At 45.1% G+C, this 18,740-nt stretch overlaps 4 protein-coding genes and 1 long non-coding RNA gene across 7 annotated transcripts; 1 reads left to right on the forward strand and 4 right to left on the reverse strand.

Annotated features, from left to right (window-relative positions):
- Positions 1 to 375: 375 nt before the first annotated feature.
- LOC125981098 (TLE family member 5) lies at positions 376 to 3,882 on the reverse strand. Its single transcript, XM_049740953.2, has 7 exons — positions 3,470 to 3,882; positions 2,811 to 2,908; positions 2,645 to 2,708; positions 2,517 to 2,561; positions 2,376 to 2,438; positions 2,222 to 2,296; positions 376 to 2,136 (listed from the first exon to the last, which is right to left on the reverse strand). The coding sequence occupies exons 1-7, from the start codon at positions 3,494 to 3,496 to the stop codon at positions 1,870 to 1,872; spliced, it is 639 nt and encodes a 212-aa protein (XP_049596910.1). The 5' UTR covers positions 3,497 to 3,882; the 3' UTR covers positions 376 to 1,869.
- A 342-nt stretch (positions 3,883 to 4,224) lies between these two features.
- LOC125981040 (guanine nucleotide-binding protein G(q) subunit alpha) lies at positions 4,225 to 14,935 on the reverse strand. Of its 2 annotated transcripts, none has more exons than XM_049740862.2 (7): positions 14,083 to 14,935; positions 10,844 to 11,028; positions 10,629 to 10,783; positions 9,576 to 9,704; positions 8,440 to 8,569; positions 8,203 to 8,356; positions 4,225 to 8,003 (listed from the first exon to the last, which is right to left on the reverse strand). In XM_049740862.2, the coding sequence occupies exons 1-7, from the start codon at positions 14,216 to 14,218 to the stop codon at positions 7,813 to 7,815; spliced, it is 1,080 nt and encodes a 359-aa protein (XP_049596819.1). In that variant the 5' UTR covers positions 14,219 to 14,935; the 3' UTR covers positions 4,225 to 7,812. The 2 variants fall into 2 exon arrangements, with proteins under 2 accessions (XP_049596819.1, XP_049596820.1); XM_049740863.2 differs by lacking the exon at positions 9,576 to 9,704 and adding an exon at positions 10,411 to 10,539.
- Positions 14,871 to 17,499, forward strand: LOC125981144 (uncharacterized). The gene is made up of 2 exons (XR_007485839.1): positions 14,871 to 15,009; positions 16,919 to 17,499. It is a non-coding gene; the product is annotated as an uncharacterized lncRNA (long non-coding RNA).
- Positions 15,117 to 17,111, reverse strand: LOC125981031 (uncharacterized). Its single transcript, XM_049740846.1, has 4 exons — positions 16,947 to 17,111; positions 16,199 to 16,747; positions 15,908 to 16,068; positions 15,117 to 15,775 (listed from the first exon to the last, which is right to left on the reverse strand). The coding sequence occupies exons 1-4, from the start codon at positions 17,109 to 17,111 to the stop codon at positions 15,349 to 15,351; spliced, it is 1,302 nt and encodes a 433-aa protein (XP_049596803.1). The 3' UTR covers positions 15,117 to 15,348.
- A 70-nt stretch (positions 17,500 to 17,569) lies between the features above and the next one.
- tpgs1 (tubulin polyglutamylase complex subunit 1) lies at positions 17,570 to 18,683 on the reverse strand. 2 transcript variants are annotated; one of them, XM_049740912.2, is made up of 2 exons: positions 18,257 to 18,683; positions 17,570 to 18,180 (listed from the first exon to the last, which is right to left on the reverse strand). In XM_049740912.2, the coding sequence occupies exons 1-2, from the start codon at positions 18,634 to 18,636 to the stop codon at positions 17,601 to 17,603; spliced, it is 960 nt and encodes a 319-aa protein (XP_049596869.1). In that variant the 5' UTR covers positions 18,637 to 18,683; the 3' UTR covers positions 17,570 to 17,600. The 2 variants fall into 2 exon arrangements, with proteins under 2 accessions (XP_049596869.1, XP_049596870.1); XM_049740913.2 differs by having other exon boundaries at positions 18,263 to 18,679.
- Between the last annotated feature and the right edge of the window lie 57 nt (positions 18,684 to 18,740).

Below are 18,740 nucleotides of genomic sequence, written 5' to 3' on the forward strand. Positions count from 1 at the left end.
CTTTTTTTTTTTTAACTGACTGAGGTAGGATAAACATAGAAGTACTTACTTCATTCATGCTTGATTTGCAATTGTTGCCACTTTGCATATGCTTAAAAGTGAATACAAAACTAAAGTCTGAAGCTCTTCTGGCTAAAGCCATGTGTCTTTTTCTTCTTCTACTTTTATGACAGTTGGGGGGGAAGAAATATGCATTACCGCCGCCTTTTGAAATGGAGTGTGGCTCTGGAAAATCATGACCTCGCTACTCAGTTAAAAAAGAAAAATAGAAGTAGTTCATGACTTCTATCCACACCTCATATTGCAGAAAATTTTCTCAGTTATTAAAATTACAAATTATGATTTCATTTTGAGAGGTAAAACAGGTAGCAAGTGTTCCAATCACATATTTTATTTGTAAGGCACCAGAAAAGCTCCCTTACTGCTAAAAGCGCCATGCATTACTTCTTGTCATCGTTAGCGTAGTACTCTTGCTTTCTTAACACCTTTTATTTATTTTTTAACATACGCAGTTACACACATGGTTTGTTTGTTTTTCCATTATCTTTGCACAAAAGAGGATCAAAACATTTACAAAGTGAGGAAACGACTTGCAGAACTTGAAACAAAACGATGCGCTCGCACACACGCACATGTGCTATTTTCATGAGGTTAAAAAGCAGCTTTGAAACATACAAAAATGCTTTAAAAAATACATATATTGATATATTTATATGTATACAAATTGGCCCTTCACGGCACGCACGCAAGCAGACGACACACACCACTTGCATGGGAGAACAGATAAAGATTATTACTATTATTGTTATTAGAAGCAAAAGAGCACACGGACGACACTTAAGTGCTTTTACTAAATCATAAAAAAATACAAATGAAAATACAGGGAAAATAGAATCAAAAATACTGAATCAAAATTAGAACCAAAAATCTAATAAAAACAGATGAAGTTCCCAAAGTGAAGTTTTTAGTCATCAAAGCACTTAACTCGTTGTGACGTCATAACAAGAACCGATGACTGTCAATCAACTACCTATTCTGGAAACATCCGTTTCATTTACACAACGGTGTCAGACTGCAAACTTGTTAAATTATTCACAACTTTGTGATTTTGCTGCAAAGTTGGAATACCATAAGGAAATGTAACCATTTTACAAAAGGGGGAAAAAAGTTTTTTAAATTAAGGTAGTCATTTTACATGAATTCTTTTAAGCAAGTTGTAATTTTGGTTGTGATTTTTTTTAGTGGTCATTTTTAGTTGGATTTCTTTGAAATGTCTGAAAATGTATACATTTGACAAGTTGTAATACAAATCCAACTTTGTTTTTTTAATCTCAAGTAGCGCCAGCAGGCAAAACTGCAACAAGCGTACGAACTTTGACAAAAAGGTGCAAAAAAAGAAAAGAAAAAATTAAGTGTTTTCATTTTTTTTTTTTTACATACACACACTCACTTGATCTCCCACGCACGCTGTCTAATGTGCCCACAGCAGTGTATTCTTTCCCCCCTTTTTTCTCTCAAATGTTTTTACATGGATAGGCCAGTGGTTGGCCAGCCACTTGCTAAATATATGATGAGAGAAAAACAAAAACAAAAATCTTACGTTTAGTCAAAGGTAACAAATGGCTCGTTGGTTTAACTCTGTTAAGTGTGCCGTGAGAGGCGAGCTGACTCCATTCTGATTTGTGCCATTTACATGTGAGGGAGGAATGAAAGTAAAAAGAGTAACATGAACTCTTTTACACTTTCTGCAGATTTTTTTTCTTCTTTTTTTTCCCCGCTCGACCATTACAAGCGCAACTATGTACACGTGACGTCGACTGAGAACCAACAGTCCGCCGACGCCATTTTGCAGCCCCGACAGACGGTCCTCTAGTCAGACTTGTCGCCGTCTTCGGGCCTGGGCGGCGGCCTGTCGGCTTGAGCTTGGGCCTGGGCGGCGTCCCCGCGGGCCTTGTCTTCCTTGGCGGCTTGGGCGGCCTGGCCGTGCGAGTAGTTGGCCAGAATGGAGGACAGCGAGAGCAGGCCCGAGCCGGACGAGGCCGCCGGCAGACTGGGCGGAGTCAGGCCCAGGGGCAGAGGAGCCACCGGGAGAGCCAGGCCCTGAAGCTGCGACAGGTGCTGCACCTGCAGCTGTTGCTGCAAACATCAACAACGTGTCATCATCCTCATATATATGCAATATTAAACATTTTTAAATTTTTAAAATGACATTGTGACTAACCCGTATGATGGAGTTCATCTCGGGCGGTGTGACCTGCTTGGCTCTCTCAATGGCGCCCATGACTTGCTGCTGGTGCTGAAACAAACAAACGCACACACACAGATGAGGATGGTTGTGTGAAGGTACACACAAAGCGGAGCTCCGTGGCATTTACCTCCTGCGAGAGGTAAGGCAGCACTTGAGCGCAGATGCCGTTTAGTCTCTTAACTATTTCAGCCTGAGTGGGGGAAAACACAACAAAGAATGAGATCACAAGTACAACTCGGCGACCTGCGCACACGTTCTGACTTTTTACCTGTTTGTGCATTTCAATGTTCAGTCCGTAAGACATTTCGTAATACTGAAACGCGCACGAGGAGACAAAGCAAGTTAGCATTCGTTCGTCAAGGTCGATTCAGATCGACTTTTTATTCACGTTCTCACCATGATGTAGTGACGCTGCATCTCGGACTTCTCTGATGCCAGTTTGTCGCATTCTAACTTGAGACTGGACAACAGGCGGCAGTGCAGAAAACAACGATAAAAATAGAGGCGCAACAATTAGGCGACAAAAAATCAAAAATGAATTGCTAAATATTCTACAAACTACCTGTGGTATTGTGCTTGAAGGAACTGGAACTCATCTTTGATGCGATCACACGAGTCAGAGGTGGTGAACTTGAGAGCTTGTCCGGACTGAGCGGATGCCTGAAGGCAAAAATCATAAAAGATTACAGCGATGCCGACAAACTGGGGTTGTCACCGTCAAATATTTACAATTATTCCACCTAAAATGTGCTTTGCTTTACAGTGAATGACAAAATCATTCCCCTCAGATACTGTTAATTAATCAGTTGTTCATTCAGCATTGTTTAGTTAATCCTAAATCAGTGAAAAATGACGTCATATCCAATGCTCCCAAACACTCAAAAACTACAAAAAAACTACAAAAAACTACCAAGCCTATTTGAATGATGGCTGTATATATTGGAATACATGCATGACAGTGAACGATGCTAGGCTAGGCTAAAATATTCGTTACAGCCGAGCTAACACGCGGATCAACAGGATGGCAGCATTACACTTGCGTGAACATAAGTGATAAAAAATGGGTAAAGACGTGACACATTATGGGGAAGGGAAGAAAAAAAACTGTCGTTTTTTTGATTGTCCTGCAGCGTCAGCTAACGTTAGCATAGCTTAGCCGCGCTGTTAGGCTAACGCAAAGCAGCTGACTGACGAGTTTGCACCAAGCGAACAACAACTCACCGAGTGCCTAGATTGAGGAAACATCATGTCAGCAGCCAAGCAACAGCAGCGTCGCTCGCCGAGGAGTCTCCGTCGCGTCGAGCCCAAGCGAGCTGGCTATCCCGCTAAAGCGAACGCGTTCCCGGATATGGGATTTTAAATGATTGCTATTCGCACTTTGTACCCCGTCATCGCTGAAGAACGCTAGCTTTGCGTCAAAAGCACTCGCCGACACCGTTTTTTGCTTGTCTTTCCGACAAGAGGCGACTATACAATAAAAAGTCCGATTTTTTTTCCTTAAAAAGCTTTACAAAGGAATGCGATTTTTGTATATATATTTCCTAATGACGTTACACCTCCCCTCGGGAAAGTAGATGTGTTGACACATGAGCCTGCAACGCTCCTGCATGTATTCTTCTTCGGTGGTGTTTTTCCCTACGGGGCAAAGCAGAGAAGGAGAACGCGAGCGTAGCGCCACCAGCTTACAAACTCTTTAGCGCCCTTTTGTGGTAAAAAGGTGAACTGAAGCCAACCTCACCGTTGCAGTTGCTTGGCAACTGTAGGCCAGGGCTCGTATTTACCTAAAATTCGCACAATTTAATCTTATGGAGACTTCGTAGTTGTAAATTATTTCTCGTCAAAGGTTGCCAACAGTTTCAAAGCCAGTTTAAAACTTATACAAAGTTTATTGCCGACAAAAAACATTTGTTACGTTCAAAAACACTATGTTGTGTATTTATTATTATTATTATTTTCAAGAACAGCCGCACACATGATCAGCAAGTATAGGAACAAATTTATTTCAATGTTTAAAACAGATAACCTTGTCATTATGTTTGTTTAGAAGGCGGCGATAATGACCATACATCATGTTTGAATGAGGATCAGGCAACAGTGGTCGAGAAAAACAACAAAACAAACGCATGAAAAGACATTAAAAATTATGGCAAAGAGTTATGTAAATCGATAAACGGCCAACCGGAGCCAAAAGGCTTCAGTCAATACATCCAAAGCCCCTCGCTTGCAAAAAAAAACAGCACATGCAGTAATTATAATTACAGTTTCTTATTTAAAAAAAAAAACCCAGCAGATTATTATTTAAAAATGTCTCTTAGAATATAATCTTTACCCACTTAATCATCTATCCTTTTGAGTCTCTGGTGTTGTATCGTTTAAAAAGAAAATGGTGGAGGGCACGCGGGTCGGGGGCATCTCAGGTTGGCAGTGGTGTGTTGGCACTTTGAGAGCCTGGCACGCTCATATCACACATCAGATTTTTTTTTACACACATTAGATTTACAATGCAAAAAAAAAACACCATTCTACAGCTGAGCTTTTAGGAAAAAGCAAGGATGGGAAGTGGTCCTAAAATCATAAAAAGAATAGTGTTCTGGTCATTTTTTTAAATACAGAATAACAAGAGCATCAAGGCAACAAATACGAGAAAAGTTGTCGTTTTAGTGAGAAAAATAAACACGTCATGCAAATACTGCCCCTCAGTATAAATTTAAAATGTGCCAAATAGTACACCACTGTGCAACACAAACTAGCAAAAAAAAAATAATACAATGGTTGTCAGTCAACATTTTTCACTCCACACGCAATTAACAGTTAAAGGAGGTCCTTGGCACCTTGGCACAAGCAGAAGACGTGTTATTTAGTACTAAAACAAAAAAAAAAAGCATTTTTTTGGCAACAAAAAAAAAGAAATGTGTATTTCTAATTACTTTTTAATTTAACGTACCCTCCATTATGTGCAAAAAAAATGAGGCGGATATTTGTACTTTTCTATAGCGTCTAGCTCAGGGGATGTTGATATTTGGAAATATTTTTGTTATATATTTATCTTTTAAAATAAGCATACTGTTTTTTTTTTTTTTGCCATCATTACATAAGACATTTTTGATTGGTTTTTAGCTCGTACAGCAGCCTTTGGGTTCCATCTTGTTTAAATACAACATTAATCAGTAGTGGTTCCTATTATGGATGGCTTTTTATTTTTCAATATAATTGTTAAAAATTGCACCAATTTCTGACAACTTTAAGGGCAAGGAACCCATTTAAGATTAACATTCGTGTATTTAGGAAAAAAAAAAATCATGATGGGCCACATGTAATGCTCCAATGGGCCGTATATGGCCCACAAACCGCAGCAATAAATTAAATTAATTCCATTAGGTAATCATTATCAAAACAGTTTTGTGAGAAAAAATGAATTCAATATCTAGATAATTTTCCTACAACGTTAACCTCACAAAAATAATTTTCAGTCTGTGTTCTGGCCAACAGTTCCTTGGCAAACATGGAAATACTTATTGTGGTTGTAAGGTTTGTTTTTGTAATACATAAATATACTGCATGATTGTGATTGGAAAAGGGGCGGGGCTAAACATCATTTTGATTTGCATTAACACTCGGCCTCTACTCATAGTCTGCATCTGTTTCTGCATGTACTGTGGTAGCCCTTCATGATAATGACGAATTAATAAGTCACCTGAAGAAAAAGTTCAGCGGCACCGGTAAAGCAAGCCTGTAAAAATGCCGGAAAAAAAAAAATTACAGCGCCAACCGATCCAAAACACTGTTTAAAATATACATTTTTTTTTAGGCAGGTAAGCATTACAGAGCTGTCTCTAAATATATAAACCAGAGGAAACACCTTTAAAAAAAAAACATGAGGGCTTCTTAAAATAGAAAATAGTTAATGTCAACAAATGGAAATCGGCCCCGAAAAAAAAAGCAGACACTGAATACAGTCCCTACAATAGCAGACATTCCTTGCTCTTTTTTTTTCCCCTCCTTTTGTTGTTTTTCTTTTTTTAAACAGCAGTTCAGACTCAAGTGAGGCTCCATCGTGAGCAAAAACAAAAGAGAAAGCCTTATTAATTAAACACAGTTGAAATTATCAACACCTTCAAACCTGGTCCATAAATTAGATAAATAAAAAAATGACTTAAAATCACCATATTATATATATACTGCTAATTGACCACTTGGCTCTGTGACGTCTGCTTTCGTCATCAGCAAAAAAGCCATAATCACAGTATCAATACTATTGATAGAGAGAAAAAAATCTTTGAAGCTAACTTTTTTTTTTTTCCTGTCGTCATGTTTATGCCAAAGACGGTGTACCACAGAGCATTTTTGTACACGGCTGTTGTGTATATGTATTTACAAACAAATATACACATACATCACACTTATTTGCAGATGTCGAGAAAGGTTTGTCTTTTGCCCACCTCACTCGACAACGGCAAACCATAGTTTTTTTTTGTTTTCTTTTAAAAACAAAGTGACTATACAGTAAAAAAAAAAAAAAAAAAAAGTAAACAGAAGCACATCCTGATATATAATAATGAGTGAGCGACAGCGTTAGGAAGCGTCTGATTGGATAGCGTGGAGTGAGAAGATTGGGGGGGGGGGGGGTGATGGACTCTCCTGGGGGGGCAGGTTTGCGATTGTCCCTGCGAATCCTAGAGGGGGGGGGGGTGAAGCTGTGCATTCAATTTAAATTAAATTGCACCAAAAAAAAAAAAAAATCCCAAAAGATACTTCTCTTAATTTAAGTTATTATGGAAATTTTTCAAAACAAATATTTCTTTAAAGTTACAATTTGCTAAAATTGCTGTAGTGACAAATTATTATTTTTTTAAAAAGGTCAGCAGCAATCAAGTGGATTTGGATCTTGCCCCTCTCGTGCTTTGTTTTTAACACCTTGACGTAAACCAGGGGTGTCAAACATCGGATTTGGAATTCCAAAAAGTACCATTTTTATGTTCATGTAAAAAATGAGGTGAAAATAAATTAGATTTTTAGAAATTAATTTAAAAAAAATCCAAAAGTCAATTATCCGGGTGGGACCAGTGCCCCCGCTGACCCCCCTCTAGCTCCGCCAGTGTTTGATTCATATCTAATTACATTCATAAATTGACAACTATCTGTATTATTTTCTTTTTTACGTTCCAATAAGTTTGACACCCCTGATATCTAATATTCTATATATTTACACTGTTGTTTTTTTTTTTTTCCACAATTGCACTTCTCACACACTGGTGGGTACATTCATCGATATGGAGGCGGAGACCAAGCCCCGTTTTTTTTAGCGTTCGTCCCCCGGCGTTCCTTCCGGTCAATGTCGAGTGTGCCAGGCCCAACAAGACACACAAAAATACGCAAGAGAGGGGCAGGCGGTGATTCCTTTTTGTTGTTGTTGGTTTATTTTGGCTGGGGGGGGGGTTTCTGAATGCAAAAAAAAAAAAGGGAGTGTGTGCGAGTTTGTGTGTGTTGCGTTAAAAGTCGAGCGCGCTCGAAAAAGGAGGTTGTGCAAAAGGAGAGAGAAAGGGGGGGCGGGGCTTGTGGTGGGCTCACACCAGGTTGTACTCTTTGAGGTTGAGCTGTAGGATGGTGTCCTTGACGGCGGCAAACACAAAGCGGATGTTCTCAGTGTCCGTGGCGCACGTGAAGTGGGAATAGATGATCTTGTCGCTGTCGGGGTTTAAGTCCACAAACATCTTGAGGATGAACTCCCGCGCCGCTTGCGCATCCCTCTGCGGACCTGCAGGACAGCGTATGGGAAAAGTCAGGCTGGACCATTTTGAAAAATCCAAAATGGAGGTTTTTTTTCTTCCCAATTATATGATTAAAATTAACAAATTAATTAAAAAAAATATATATATATATTTTAAATTATTTCCTCTTTCAATGTATTTTTCAAACAAATAAAAAATCCATTCTGGACCAATTCACAAACTTACCATCAAACTCGGGGAAGTAGTCCACCAAGTGAGAGTAGGAGATCTTCTCCTCTAACAGGTCCTTCTTGTTGAGGAAGAGGATGACGGAGGAGTTTTGAAACCAAGGGTAGGTAATGATAGTCCTGAAAAGAGCTTTACTCTCCTCCATACGGTTCTGATGAGCAAAAAAATAAATTATATTTATTGTCAACCACCACGTTGCCAAACTTTGAATAACCAGTTTGTCGGGGGCGTGACCTCGTTGTCGGACTCCACCAGGACTTGGTCGTACTCGCTGAGCGCCACCAGGAACATGATGGAAGTGACGTTCTCAAAGCAGTGGATCCACTTCCTCCTCTCTGAGCGCTGACCGCCCACGTCCACCATCCTACAGGGTGGGCGCCAGGGCGTGCAAATTACTATTTACGCGAGGTTATAATTCAAAAAAGTTTGAACTATCCTGAGGCGGCTTCAAGAAAGGTTTGCTTCGACAGGTTTTGAATCCATCAGAGGAGAACTGTTTATACTTATTATTTTTTCTTTGCCAAATGGATACACGATGGAGTCAACCCCTTAAGAAGCAGACGAAGCAGAGATCGTTATGCGATCGCGTGAGCGAGTCATGCAAGCCACCACCGAGGCATCGTCACTTTGAAAAAGGCAATTAAGTTCAAAATGGATGCCGGCCGGCCGCCTGCTTGGCGAAAGTCAAGGCATTCATGTTACCCGCTTCTTGCAAAGTGTAACGTCAACACCAGAAGGTGTCTTTAATCCGTCTTTGGTGATATGAACCACTGATTAATAGTCGCGCGTATCCTCGAGAGCTTTCCAGAGTCCTTCTCCTTGATGAGGTCACCTGTCAATCTTTGGGGAGATTCAGGTCCCAGTTTCATTAAGTCTTCACTCAACTCGAATCCTTCACACCTCTTACGCGCCCTTGTCAAGCGGTGATACCGATGACACCGTTTTGAGCGGCTAATTACGTAAACAGACGCACAGGTGCGAACCCGTAGACCAGGTGAAGAAGCCTGGTCAGCGCAAGGCTGCCCTCTAGCGGTGGCCCGGGACATTGCGGTCCGTTGAGATCTGGTGCCATTATAGGCCCTGCAGGACCCACGTTGCCCAAAAATAGCGCGTCCCTCCAATGTGGGAAGGACGACCTGGTTTCTTATGCCAGCCATAAAGGAAAAGAGACGATGAGGAGCTGACCCATTTATCACCATCGGGCACCAGAATGTAGGACTTTGTGTTCGCTTTCGATTATTGTAGTAGTAGTAGACAGCGAGGGGCGGGAGGGGGTATTTTTAGACACGTCTTATGGGGGAACGAGTTACTGGTGTCAGTTTAAAAAAAAATAAAAAATTAGCCGCGAGCCTGCCGAGGCATCTTTCTACCTGAAAATGATGCTCTGCAAGTCGAAGGGGTACTCAATGATGCCCGTGGTGGGAATGCGCACCCTGAGCACATCCTGCTGAGTGGGAAGATAGCTGGGATCTGCAATGCGATCCAGATCGGAAAGATAGCTACAAGGCAAGCCGGCCAGAGAGGAGAAACAGACAGACAGACAGACAGAGACACAAAAGAAAGACAGGAAACAGTTACATAAAGCGTGACAGCCAATTTGTGCAACCCGCTGCCAAGTGTGGAAGTGTGGCTCGATCCTGTCAAGGAAGCTCCTCGGAAAAAAAAAAAAGGCCAACACTCAGATAAGAAGAAAAAAAACAAAGCGGAAGTTCGTGTCACTGGTCCACCAACATTGTTTCAATCATGCATGAACTTGATAGCCTCAAAGTCCAACGTGGTATACAAGTAGTGGCTAATGGGTTAGCATTTTTCCTCAAGTTTTTCTAATTTAAAAAAAATTAGATTTAAAATTAAAAAATATATTTTCCTGACAGTGATGGTGGTATCAGTGACAAAAGTAGAAGGAAAGTCCGCACTTAGAAGCAGATGAAGAAGGTTTGGACCAACTGTCAAGTCAAGGAGGACAGGAAGTCAGTTTGTCCAACTTCCTGAAGGATCTTTGACACAGTTGCAAGCCCTCTTCATCACACATGAGGTGGTTGCGAGAGTGCAAGCCATTGGTTTCGGTTCTGGAAGCCAGAACCTCAACGAAACACAAATCACTGATGTCTATCTAGCCGAGCTAAACCATTCCCCCCCCCCCCCCCAATTTGTTTAGCTTCCGTCCATCAGTGGATTTGTGCGGTGGTATCACGTCAGGGGTACCTGAAGATGACATTCTCCAGATCAAAGGGGTACTCAATAATGCCCGTGGTGGGAACACGGACCCTGAGCACGTCCTGCTGGGTGGGGACGTAGCCGTCGGCAGTCACCCGATCTAAATCGCTAAGGTAGCTGGAGATATACATACATGTGGCAAACACGGACAATCTTTTCGTGGTTGATTCCCGATCGTTAAAACAGTCGTAATACTTTTCACGTACTATTTGGTAGAATCGGAGAGCTGGTACTCTCGGCGCCGATCGTAGGCCTCCTGGATCCCCGGGTCGGACCACAAGCACTTGATGGCGACTATGTAGTGCTGATCGAAGCCGTTGATCTTTTCGATGTCCACTTCTTTCACCAGCATGGCGTTGGACTACACACACGGCGAAGAACTCAATCTCGAGCGCGTCCATCTGGCGCTCGCGCTTCTTACCCGATTCTGTTCGTATTTGTAAGGGATCTTCAGGTTCTCCGTGGCCCGGATCATGGCCTGCATGGAGGTGAAGATGTTTTGGTAAACCAGACGGATGAAGCCTCGCTTGTCTTCGTCCGAGTAGCCGGCGCCGTGGATGATCCTCATCTGCTTGATGAAGGTGCTCTTGCCGCTTTCTCCTGTGCCTGAGATTCAAAGCAGTTTACTTTAAATAAAAATAAAAAAAAGACAAAAATAATTTTTGTGGTGTGCATAACATTATATCGTAGCATGATGTTAAAAAAAAAAAAAAAAAATTCTGCTATTTACTGCACCATCTGAATCATTCCATTCCAAAATTGCTCTTTTGAGATTTCAAATTGATTGATTTAATCGGTAGCAAGCGCTCAAAATTGACTAATTAGCTTTTATGGGCTCCTTGAAAAGTGAGCACACACCAGAATGATTTCCAAGGAGGGGGAGGGCGCGCTAATTTAATGACGTTAATTAATCTGGCCTACATTCCAACTTTGCGACGACAGGTGACAGCGGGGGAGTAGGGGGCGGGGCTTAGCATTCCTTTAGCATCGTTATCGTCAGGAAAGATACAAAGCAAAAAAAAAAATCAACTGGAGGCCAAAGCGAATATTTGCATGGAAATCAAAAAAGCCTCAGAAGCGATTCCCAAATGCAGCCGACCGCTTTGAGGTTCGTTTTTTGTGTGTCCGCGTGGCAACTTTGTGAATCCAAGCGGGATCGTGCACATGCGTGCTATCTGTAAAACACACTCATCTCATCACCACCTACATTCAAGGTTTTTGAAGAGCAGCCATATTTCTGTCACCATGGCAACCCCTCTTACTGTCTTTCTTTTTTTGCTTTTCCGCTTGTGTCTTTTTTTTTCCTTCGCTCCCATCAACCCTCTCTTCTCTTTTGTAGCAGACAGTAAATAAAATGAAGAAGAGGCTAAAACTCATTTAGCAAAGGTGTCAAATTTAGGCTTATCTAAAGTCAGGCTTACTAATTAAAACGCTTTAATTGATGATTCCGTAACCCTCTTCCTCGTCTTGACGTTGCTTTTTTTTTGAATACTTCATAAATAATAATGCCCTGAAGAAACTGGCAAGGCTTTGTCCCCCACGTCCTGCCACGAGACATCGACAGTATGTGGGACGCTCGCCACGTAGCCTCAATCGCCCCAAACCTCTCGAGAATCAGCCATGCCCCCGTTTAGGAATCCGTTTCATTCTAACCGGACGATAGCTAACATTGCTAGCCAACGTAGCATCCTTGTAGTAGTGGCATTTGAGGAATATTTTAATGGGGCGTGGTTTTGGAAAATTTGGCGGACAGTATTTGAGAGCGGAGACAACGGCTTATTTTGATAGCTAGCTGGCCAACTTGTCACGGTTGTCTTCTTCCCTCCTGCCGTGTCGGACGCTCCCTTATAGGCTCTTTCAAAATATTACCTACACCTTAGCTCACACACACACAGAGAGGAGCAGCACTGGAAGAACCTTATTGCCATATATGACCAAGAAAAAGATGGCCTGGCATCACACGGGAAGGTCATCGCTTCCCCGAGCTAACCCCTCACCCTCTCTCCAAAGACGACCTAATCGATACCAATCGCCGATACCATCGGGACAGAACCGATCGGACCTCATTGATGAAGATTCGAAAGACGAACTAGAAACTTGAGCGGTTTGTGTAGCCTGGTCAAAGCTTCAAACTTTTTTTTGGGGTGTGTTTTGACCAAGTAGAGGCAAACCAGTGGTGTGTGCAAGCAGGAAGCTAGCTGCCTGCATGACCTGATATGGTGACCGAGCGCCGGCAGCTAGATTGTGGGCACACTGCAGAGCGATTCCAGTTATTTAAAAAAAAAAAAAAAAAAAAAAGAAAAAAAGTGGTTAAGCTGGCTAATTCTGCTTTTCTTCGTGCTGCGTTCGTTGTGCACTTTTGACGTAACCTCAAAGAATACGCATCTAAGACTTAGCGTTAGCTTAGCTTAGCCGACACACTGGCTACTATTAAGTAGTAGTGTTTTGAGATTATTATTTGTACATTGCACAACAGATTTCAACTTGTCCGATAAATTTAGGGAGTATCTGACAATATGGAGGGGGGGGAATGGTACCAGAATACATTGGGGAGCTTCAAGTGTCCGCCATTACGTTTTGCCATTCTATAAATGACACTTGTGACTCTTCCTGCTCCCTGCAGTGAGTTGTGGGGGCTCCAGCTCTGCCACGGGCCTGGGAATAATAGCAGGAGGTGGGGGGGCTGGGCTAATAGGAGTCAGTGACATCTCAAAGTCTGAGCGGCGGCTGTGTTTAACCAAGCCTATTACGACCTCCTGCGCTAATCCGGCCTTTGCATGTCCTTATCCGGACGTTCACAGAAAAGACTTAACCCGTACTGCTTGGGGATTTTTTTTTTTATTATTTCCTTGCCTGATGTACCATCACCTTCACGAGACTGATTGGAGGATGGAGGAAGACGATAAAGAATAAAAAGATGCGGGGAAAAAAAACTTGATAATTTACTGGTTGGTCCAGTTCGGCCAGACTTATCCGAAAAGTGTACTGTGCACCTAAGCACCTTTTTTACGTGATCTTGGTGACCTCTCTCCGTGTCAGGCTACTTTTCGTTCTTTAGTTTCGGATGAATCCGAATGTCAGTCCTGGTTCTTCTCGAGATGAGCCCGACCTATCATTTTAGAGTCACAAATGAACCTACCATGTATATTTCTGGAATATAGGACTGCAAGGAATTGAGACCCTGAATCCTTAAACTGCGATGCAGACTTCCAAACCATGCATGTTTAAAAAGGAACAAGAAGGAGGAACCTGAAGAGCAGTAGGTTAAATGTCTCATCTGATGACAAACGCTTATCTGCGGGGGCGATTCGTCTATAACATTAACTAGCCTGTGGTGGCCTGTTTTATTGAATAACTTCGACATGGAAATGGAGCTGCCCAGTCAAAACATGCACTCCCACTAATAACACCAAATGCAAATTATCCTCCTGCACCAGATCTAATTTTTAGGCGTTTTTTTTTTAAGCGGATAATATCCACTTGCAACGTTAAACATGCATGAATGTTGGGAGAGAAATAACACTACTCTCCCTTGGCTCCCAGCTAGCACGTTTGCTAGCATTGGGAAGAAGAAGGCCCCAAGGAGGTAAGTTTTTTATTTAAAAAAATATCTTTTGGAAAAAGACGATGCATGACAGTGATTCAACACGCTGCACTCACCGAGAAGAAGTAATTTCAGCTCCCGCCTGGAATCTCGCTTGTCTCGGCGAAGTTGCTTGTCAATTTCGGCATTGATTCGCTTCGACTCCTTCGCCTCCTCGCTCAGGCAACAAGCCATCATGGACTCCAGAGTCATCCCCTCCGCTGTGTTTAGCCAGCCCCGCTCGGACCCGAAAAACACGGCGTTTTCTTACCACCACCGGCACCACCGCCACCCCTCAGCGAGGAAGAAAAAAAAAAATCAGCTGCGGTCCTCGCGTGGACGTGGGGCGAGGGGGAGGGTCGCTTGGTGGTGGTCTTGTCGGGACCGGGCCAGGGAAGGAGGAGGAGGGGGAGGGGAAGAGCAGCTCGGGGCGTCGCTGCCAAGTTGTCCCCGGTCTTCTCCGGTAGGGAGTCGGGAGAGGGCGAGTAGAAGGGCGGGGAGCCTCCACTGCCAGATGCGCAACTCGCCTGTTTCTCGTGCAAAATGTCAATTCTATCTCCGGGAAGATTGCGGCGCTATCGCGTACATCCACAAATCTGGAGCCGATGCTAGTAGGCTAACGCCCGGGTAAACGCCGAACTAACGGACGGCACCGCCACCTCTCGAATCTTGCCCCCCGCCGCGGACGCCTTCCTTTTTTTCTCGTCTCAAAAAGACCGACAGGCGGCCTGCAGTGATTGTGGAGCTTGGAGAGGTTCCGCCTTTATGATGTAGCGATAGCGGCGCCCATCGCTCCAATGCGGTCCATTTTCACGCTAGAATGCGGCATGCAGGTTGTCCCCCCCCTCCTTCCTTTCGTTTAAAATGGAGCCTGAAATGAGGTGGTCTCCGCTGTTGGAACAAGGTGGGCAGCGAGTGTGTCCGCCAACCTGATGCATAACAGGGAGGAGGAGAAGCCGGAGTGACAGGAGGAAGGTTGCATGGAGACCAATTGGGCGGACGAGGTGGGTGGAACCAATGCACGCGCACGCTCGCACGCACAAATATTTTCTTGGTGAAAATTACATCTGTTCTGCCAGCTAACGAAAGAAATAAACCCTGATGATGCTGATGATGAGGGAAGTCAAATTTATTTATATAGCCCTTAATCACAATAAAATCCTTCACATGCCCACACTTGTCAATTATTCTCGACATCGCCGTTAGACTGAGGAAAAATGAGAAACCAGAAGGGACCACAGATGGGAGGATCCCCCTTCCAGCAATGGATGCAGAATGGGCAACACATAATAGGAAACAATAAAATACAAAATATGTACACGTTCTGTAGGAGTCCATCCGAGTCAGTCGTTCTGTTGGAAATAGTCACAGAAGAGCTGGCGCACCTCCTCGTCCTGACTGCAGTCCGAGTCAGCCTCGACCTCGGCGTAGACGGGCTGCGGGCTCTCGGCCTCGGCCACCTGGGCCAGCCACTCGCCGTTGAAGGCGTCGCCGTGCGACTCGCACACGTTATGCAAAATGCAGCACGCCCGGATCATAGCGGGCATTACGTCCAGGCCGCAGTCGTTGCGTTTGCTCAGGCACTGCCAGCGCGCCTTGAGCCGCAGCAGCGCTTCTTGGGCCACGCGACGGCCACGTCGCAGCCGACGGTTGAAGAGGTTTTGCCGCTCGCTCAGCGTTGCCGGGCGGGTTCGCGTGGCCTGCTTCTCTGGGTAGGCCTTCAGAAGCCAGCTCTGGAGCGGGTAGCAAGGCTCACCCAGCAGTACGTAGCTGACACAGAAGCAAAACATCATTAAAAATGGACAGGCGGAACATTGTGAAGCAACCACACGGCACACTCTGAGGCAGGGATTTTTTTTTTTATACTAGAAGCAGAATGCCAGGTCCGTTGAGAATATTTACTTGAGTTGTCTTCCCATGAAGCAAGACGGCGGCACCGGCGACAATCCGCCCTCCGCTGCCGTGGTCCACAACGCCGACTTATGCAAGATCTCCGCCGGCTCGATCCCACCGGGAAAACAGGCGCACATGTCCCAGATCTGTCCGCGACCGTTCACTGTCACCTGGCACGTCAAAAACAAATAGCACATATTTTTTTCCTCTGTGTGAAATACGAGTGGAATTCATGGCGGCTCACACTCGACCCTAATAAAGACAAGTAGTGTAGAAAACAAAATGATGGACAGCACCCACCTGAGACATAACTGAGAGCCAGCCGGCGGGATTGATGTAGTCGGACGCGTTGCTTGACGGCGTGATGATTGCTGTGTGCAACGTGGCCACGGCGGCCACGCAATGCGGGAAGCCCCACTGGGAGAGGAATAAGCGTGCCGACTCTTGCAGCTCGGGCTCGGCGGGAGGCCGCAGGTAGTCGGCGCGGAGCAGCGCCACGATGCTGTGACACATGTCCCGCACGCACTTGCACACGGTGGACTTGCCCACTCCAAACAGAGCGCTGATGGTGCGGTACTCCACGTTGGATGCCAGGCGCCACAGCGCTACCGCCACGCGTTTCTCCACAGGCAGCGCCAAACGGAAGCTGGTGTCCTGACGCGTCAGGCGGGAACGCAGCTTGTCGCAAATATAGAAGAAGGTCTCCCGGCTCATACGGAACTTTTCCAGCCAGTCGGAGGGCTGGAATTCCGTCATCACAACTCGCTCCCACCAGTCCGTGCTGGGGACGGTGGTCCAAGGGCGGGTGCGGATATGAGAGTTGGAGCGAATGCCCCCTGCTATCATCATCTGTGAAGACAAAATAAAAGTGATTTTTGAGGAGCGTGAACGTTTATTGAGCACTGACAAGGAGCCTGGATGAGGTCCTAAATCTTGCCAAGTATATACCAACAGCTAGGCCTTGAACTAATTACTATATCGACTTCGTTAAGTGTTTTTCCACGATTTTTTTTTCCCCAGAAACACAAACATCATCATGCAGTCTGACCATCATCATTCTTCTCTGCCTCTGGAAGAAGTACTGCCGCTGTCTCAGGCGCCTTTGGATCTCATTGCGCCGCTGTACGTCCGCGTTGTTGACGTCCCTGCGGCGCTTTAGCAGCATGTACGTCATGAGAAACACGAAGGGCCGCAGCCGCTCATCGTCTTCCATTTCGACGTGTAGCGGAACAACACATTTGATTTATTACCAGCGACGGAAGGAGGATGGAGGGATGGAGACGTTGTTGTCATACGCTACACTTCCTGTTCATCATTTTCGGCTTGTTGTATTTGTTAAACCCTTCCCAGTTTTCTTCGTAGTTTTCTCAAACTATAACTTACGATTTACTATCCATTTAGTTTTCTACTTAGACAAGTGAAAGCAAAACATATTCACGTTGAAGCGATAACGTTAACAGCGAGTCTACTTCCGGGCTCTTCTTCTTCTTCTTCATCAATAGCCTGCAGCACCACCTACAGGACGAGTGTGTAACATTTCATTCAGTGATTCATGATTATTTTCAAGCGTCGTATCTATCTAAAATCTAAAAATAACCCCATTTTTTTGTTTATTCCTTATTTCTGGCCAAAACACGCAGCAGATAATTGCACAACAGACACGAGACGAAGTTATAAATAAGCAAATGTCTATAATTGTCAGCTAGGAGACGACTTTCACACGAGAGATAAAGAGTTCCGCGGCGGCGTTCTCAAACTCCTTGGCGTCCATGTGGCCGGCTGGGCCTCGTGCCTGCGCTTCAGTCATGGCGTGCGCCAGTTGGTGCGGCGACATCTTGGCACTGGCCTCCAGGCGACGAAGCGCCTTGACGTTGGGGGGGTCGGTGTCTTGCGACATCTCCAAAGCCTCCCTCAGGGCACCCAGCACGGCCAGGCACGGGGCCCGTAAAGCCGGACCCTCGTCCGGTTGGCACACCTGGGCATAGAGCCGCTGCGCTTGGCGGATGTAGTCAGAGAAAACGGCGCACGTCAGCACACCATGATGGAAAACGCCGTAAGGGACGGCCTCGTGGTTGTGACAGTGGAGGCGGCACAGCAGTGGGGCGGAAGTGGAGGCCGGGACGCCGCCCTCGTCGCACAAGCATCGCAGGGTTTGTGTGTACAGGCCACCGCTGACCCCGCCACCCGCAACCCTCAAAGGGTCACCATCACCCGTATGCCCGATAGGTCCTGCCAGGCTCAGGAGGTCGTAAGCCACTCTGACGTTGTTGCAAAATGCAGAACTGGGTTTCAAGACATAAAAAAAGATTGTTATGGTGTGTTGGATTTATAGACTAATTACAATACTTCAGACCAAACCTTGACCTTTGCGAATGGTGGGCCAGTCGCAGGTGCCACAGCGCCCGATTGAGTCGCTGCTGATTCCGGGCGCTTCCTCCTCCTTCTTCTCCCGATGGAGCATCGCTCACACGCAGGTCCTTTGGATCTTGGCCGCTGTTCTCCATCACTGCGGCAGCCAGGCTGCTGAAATGGTCGGCCAGGAAGCCGACGGGGTCGTCCGGTCGGGCCTCCACCATCTTTAACAGGGCACCGCGAAGCAGCTCACCTACGCCGGCCTGCGACAGGAACTCACGGTCGCTCCCAGTTCCGGAGGATTTGGAACTCGGGCCTGGCTCGGCCACTATTGCAGCGGGGGACGTCCCGGAGCCGGTAGATCGGCGCTTCTCTCGGTCGGCCATGTTTGTTGACGTCACGTGACGCAGCAACGGAAGTAAGGGGACGCGAAGGTGGGGCTTGTCGCTCTTAAAGGTACAGCCCCCTTTTTTTTTTTTAAACGCTAACA

The sequence above is a fragment of the Syngnathus scovelli genome, chromosome 14, assembly GCF_024217435.2.
Source record: "Syngnathus scovelli strain Florida chromosome 14, RoL_Ssco_1.2, whole genome shotgun sequence".
In the NCBI taxonomy this organism is placed as follows: Eukaryota; Metazoa; Chordata; class Actinopteri; order Syngnathiformes; family Syngnathidae; genus Syngnathus; species Syngnathus scovelli.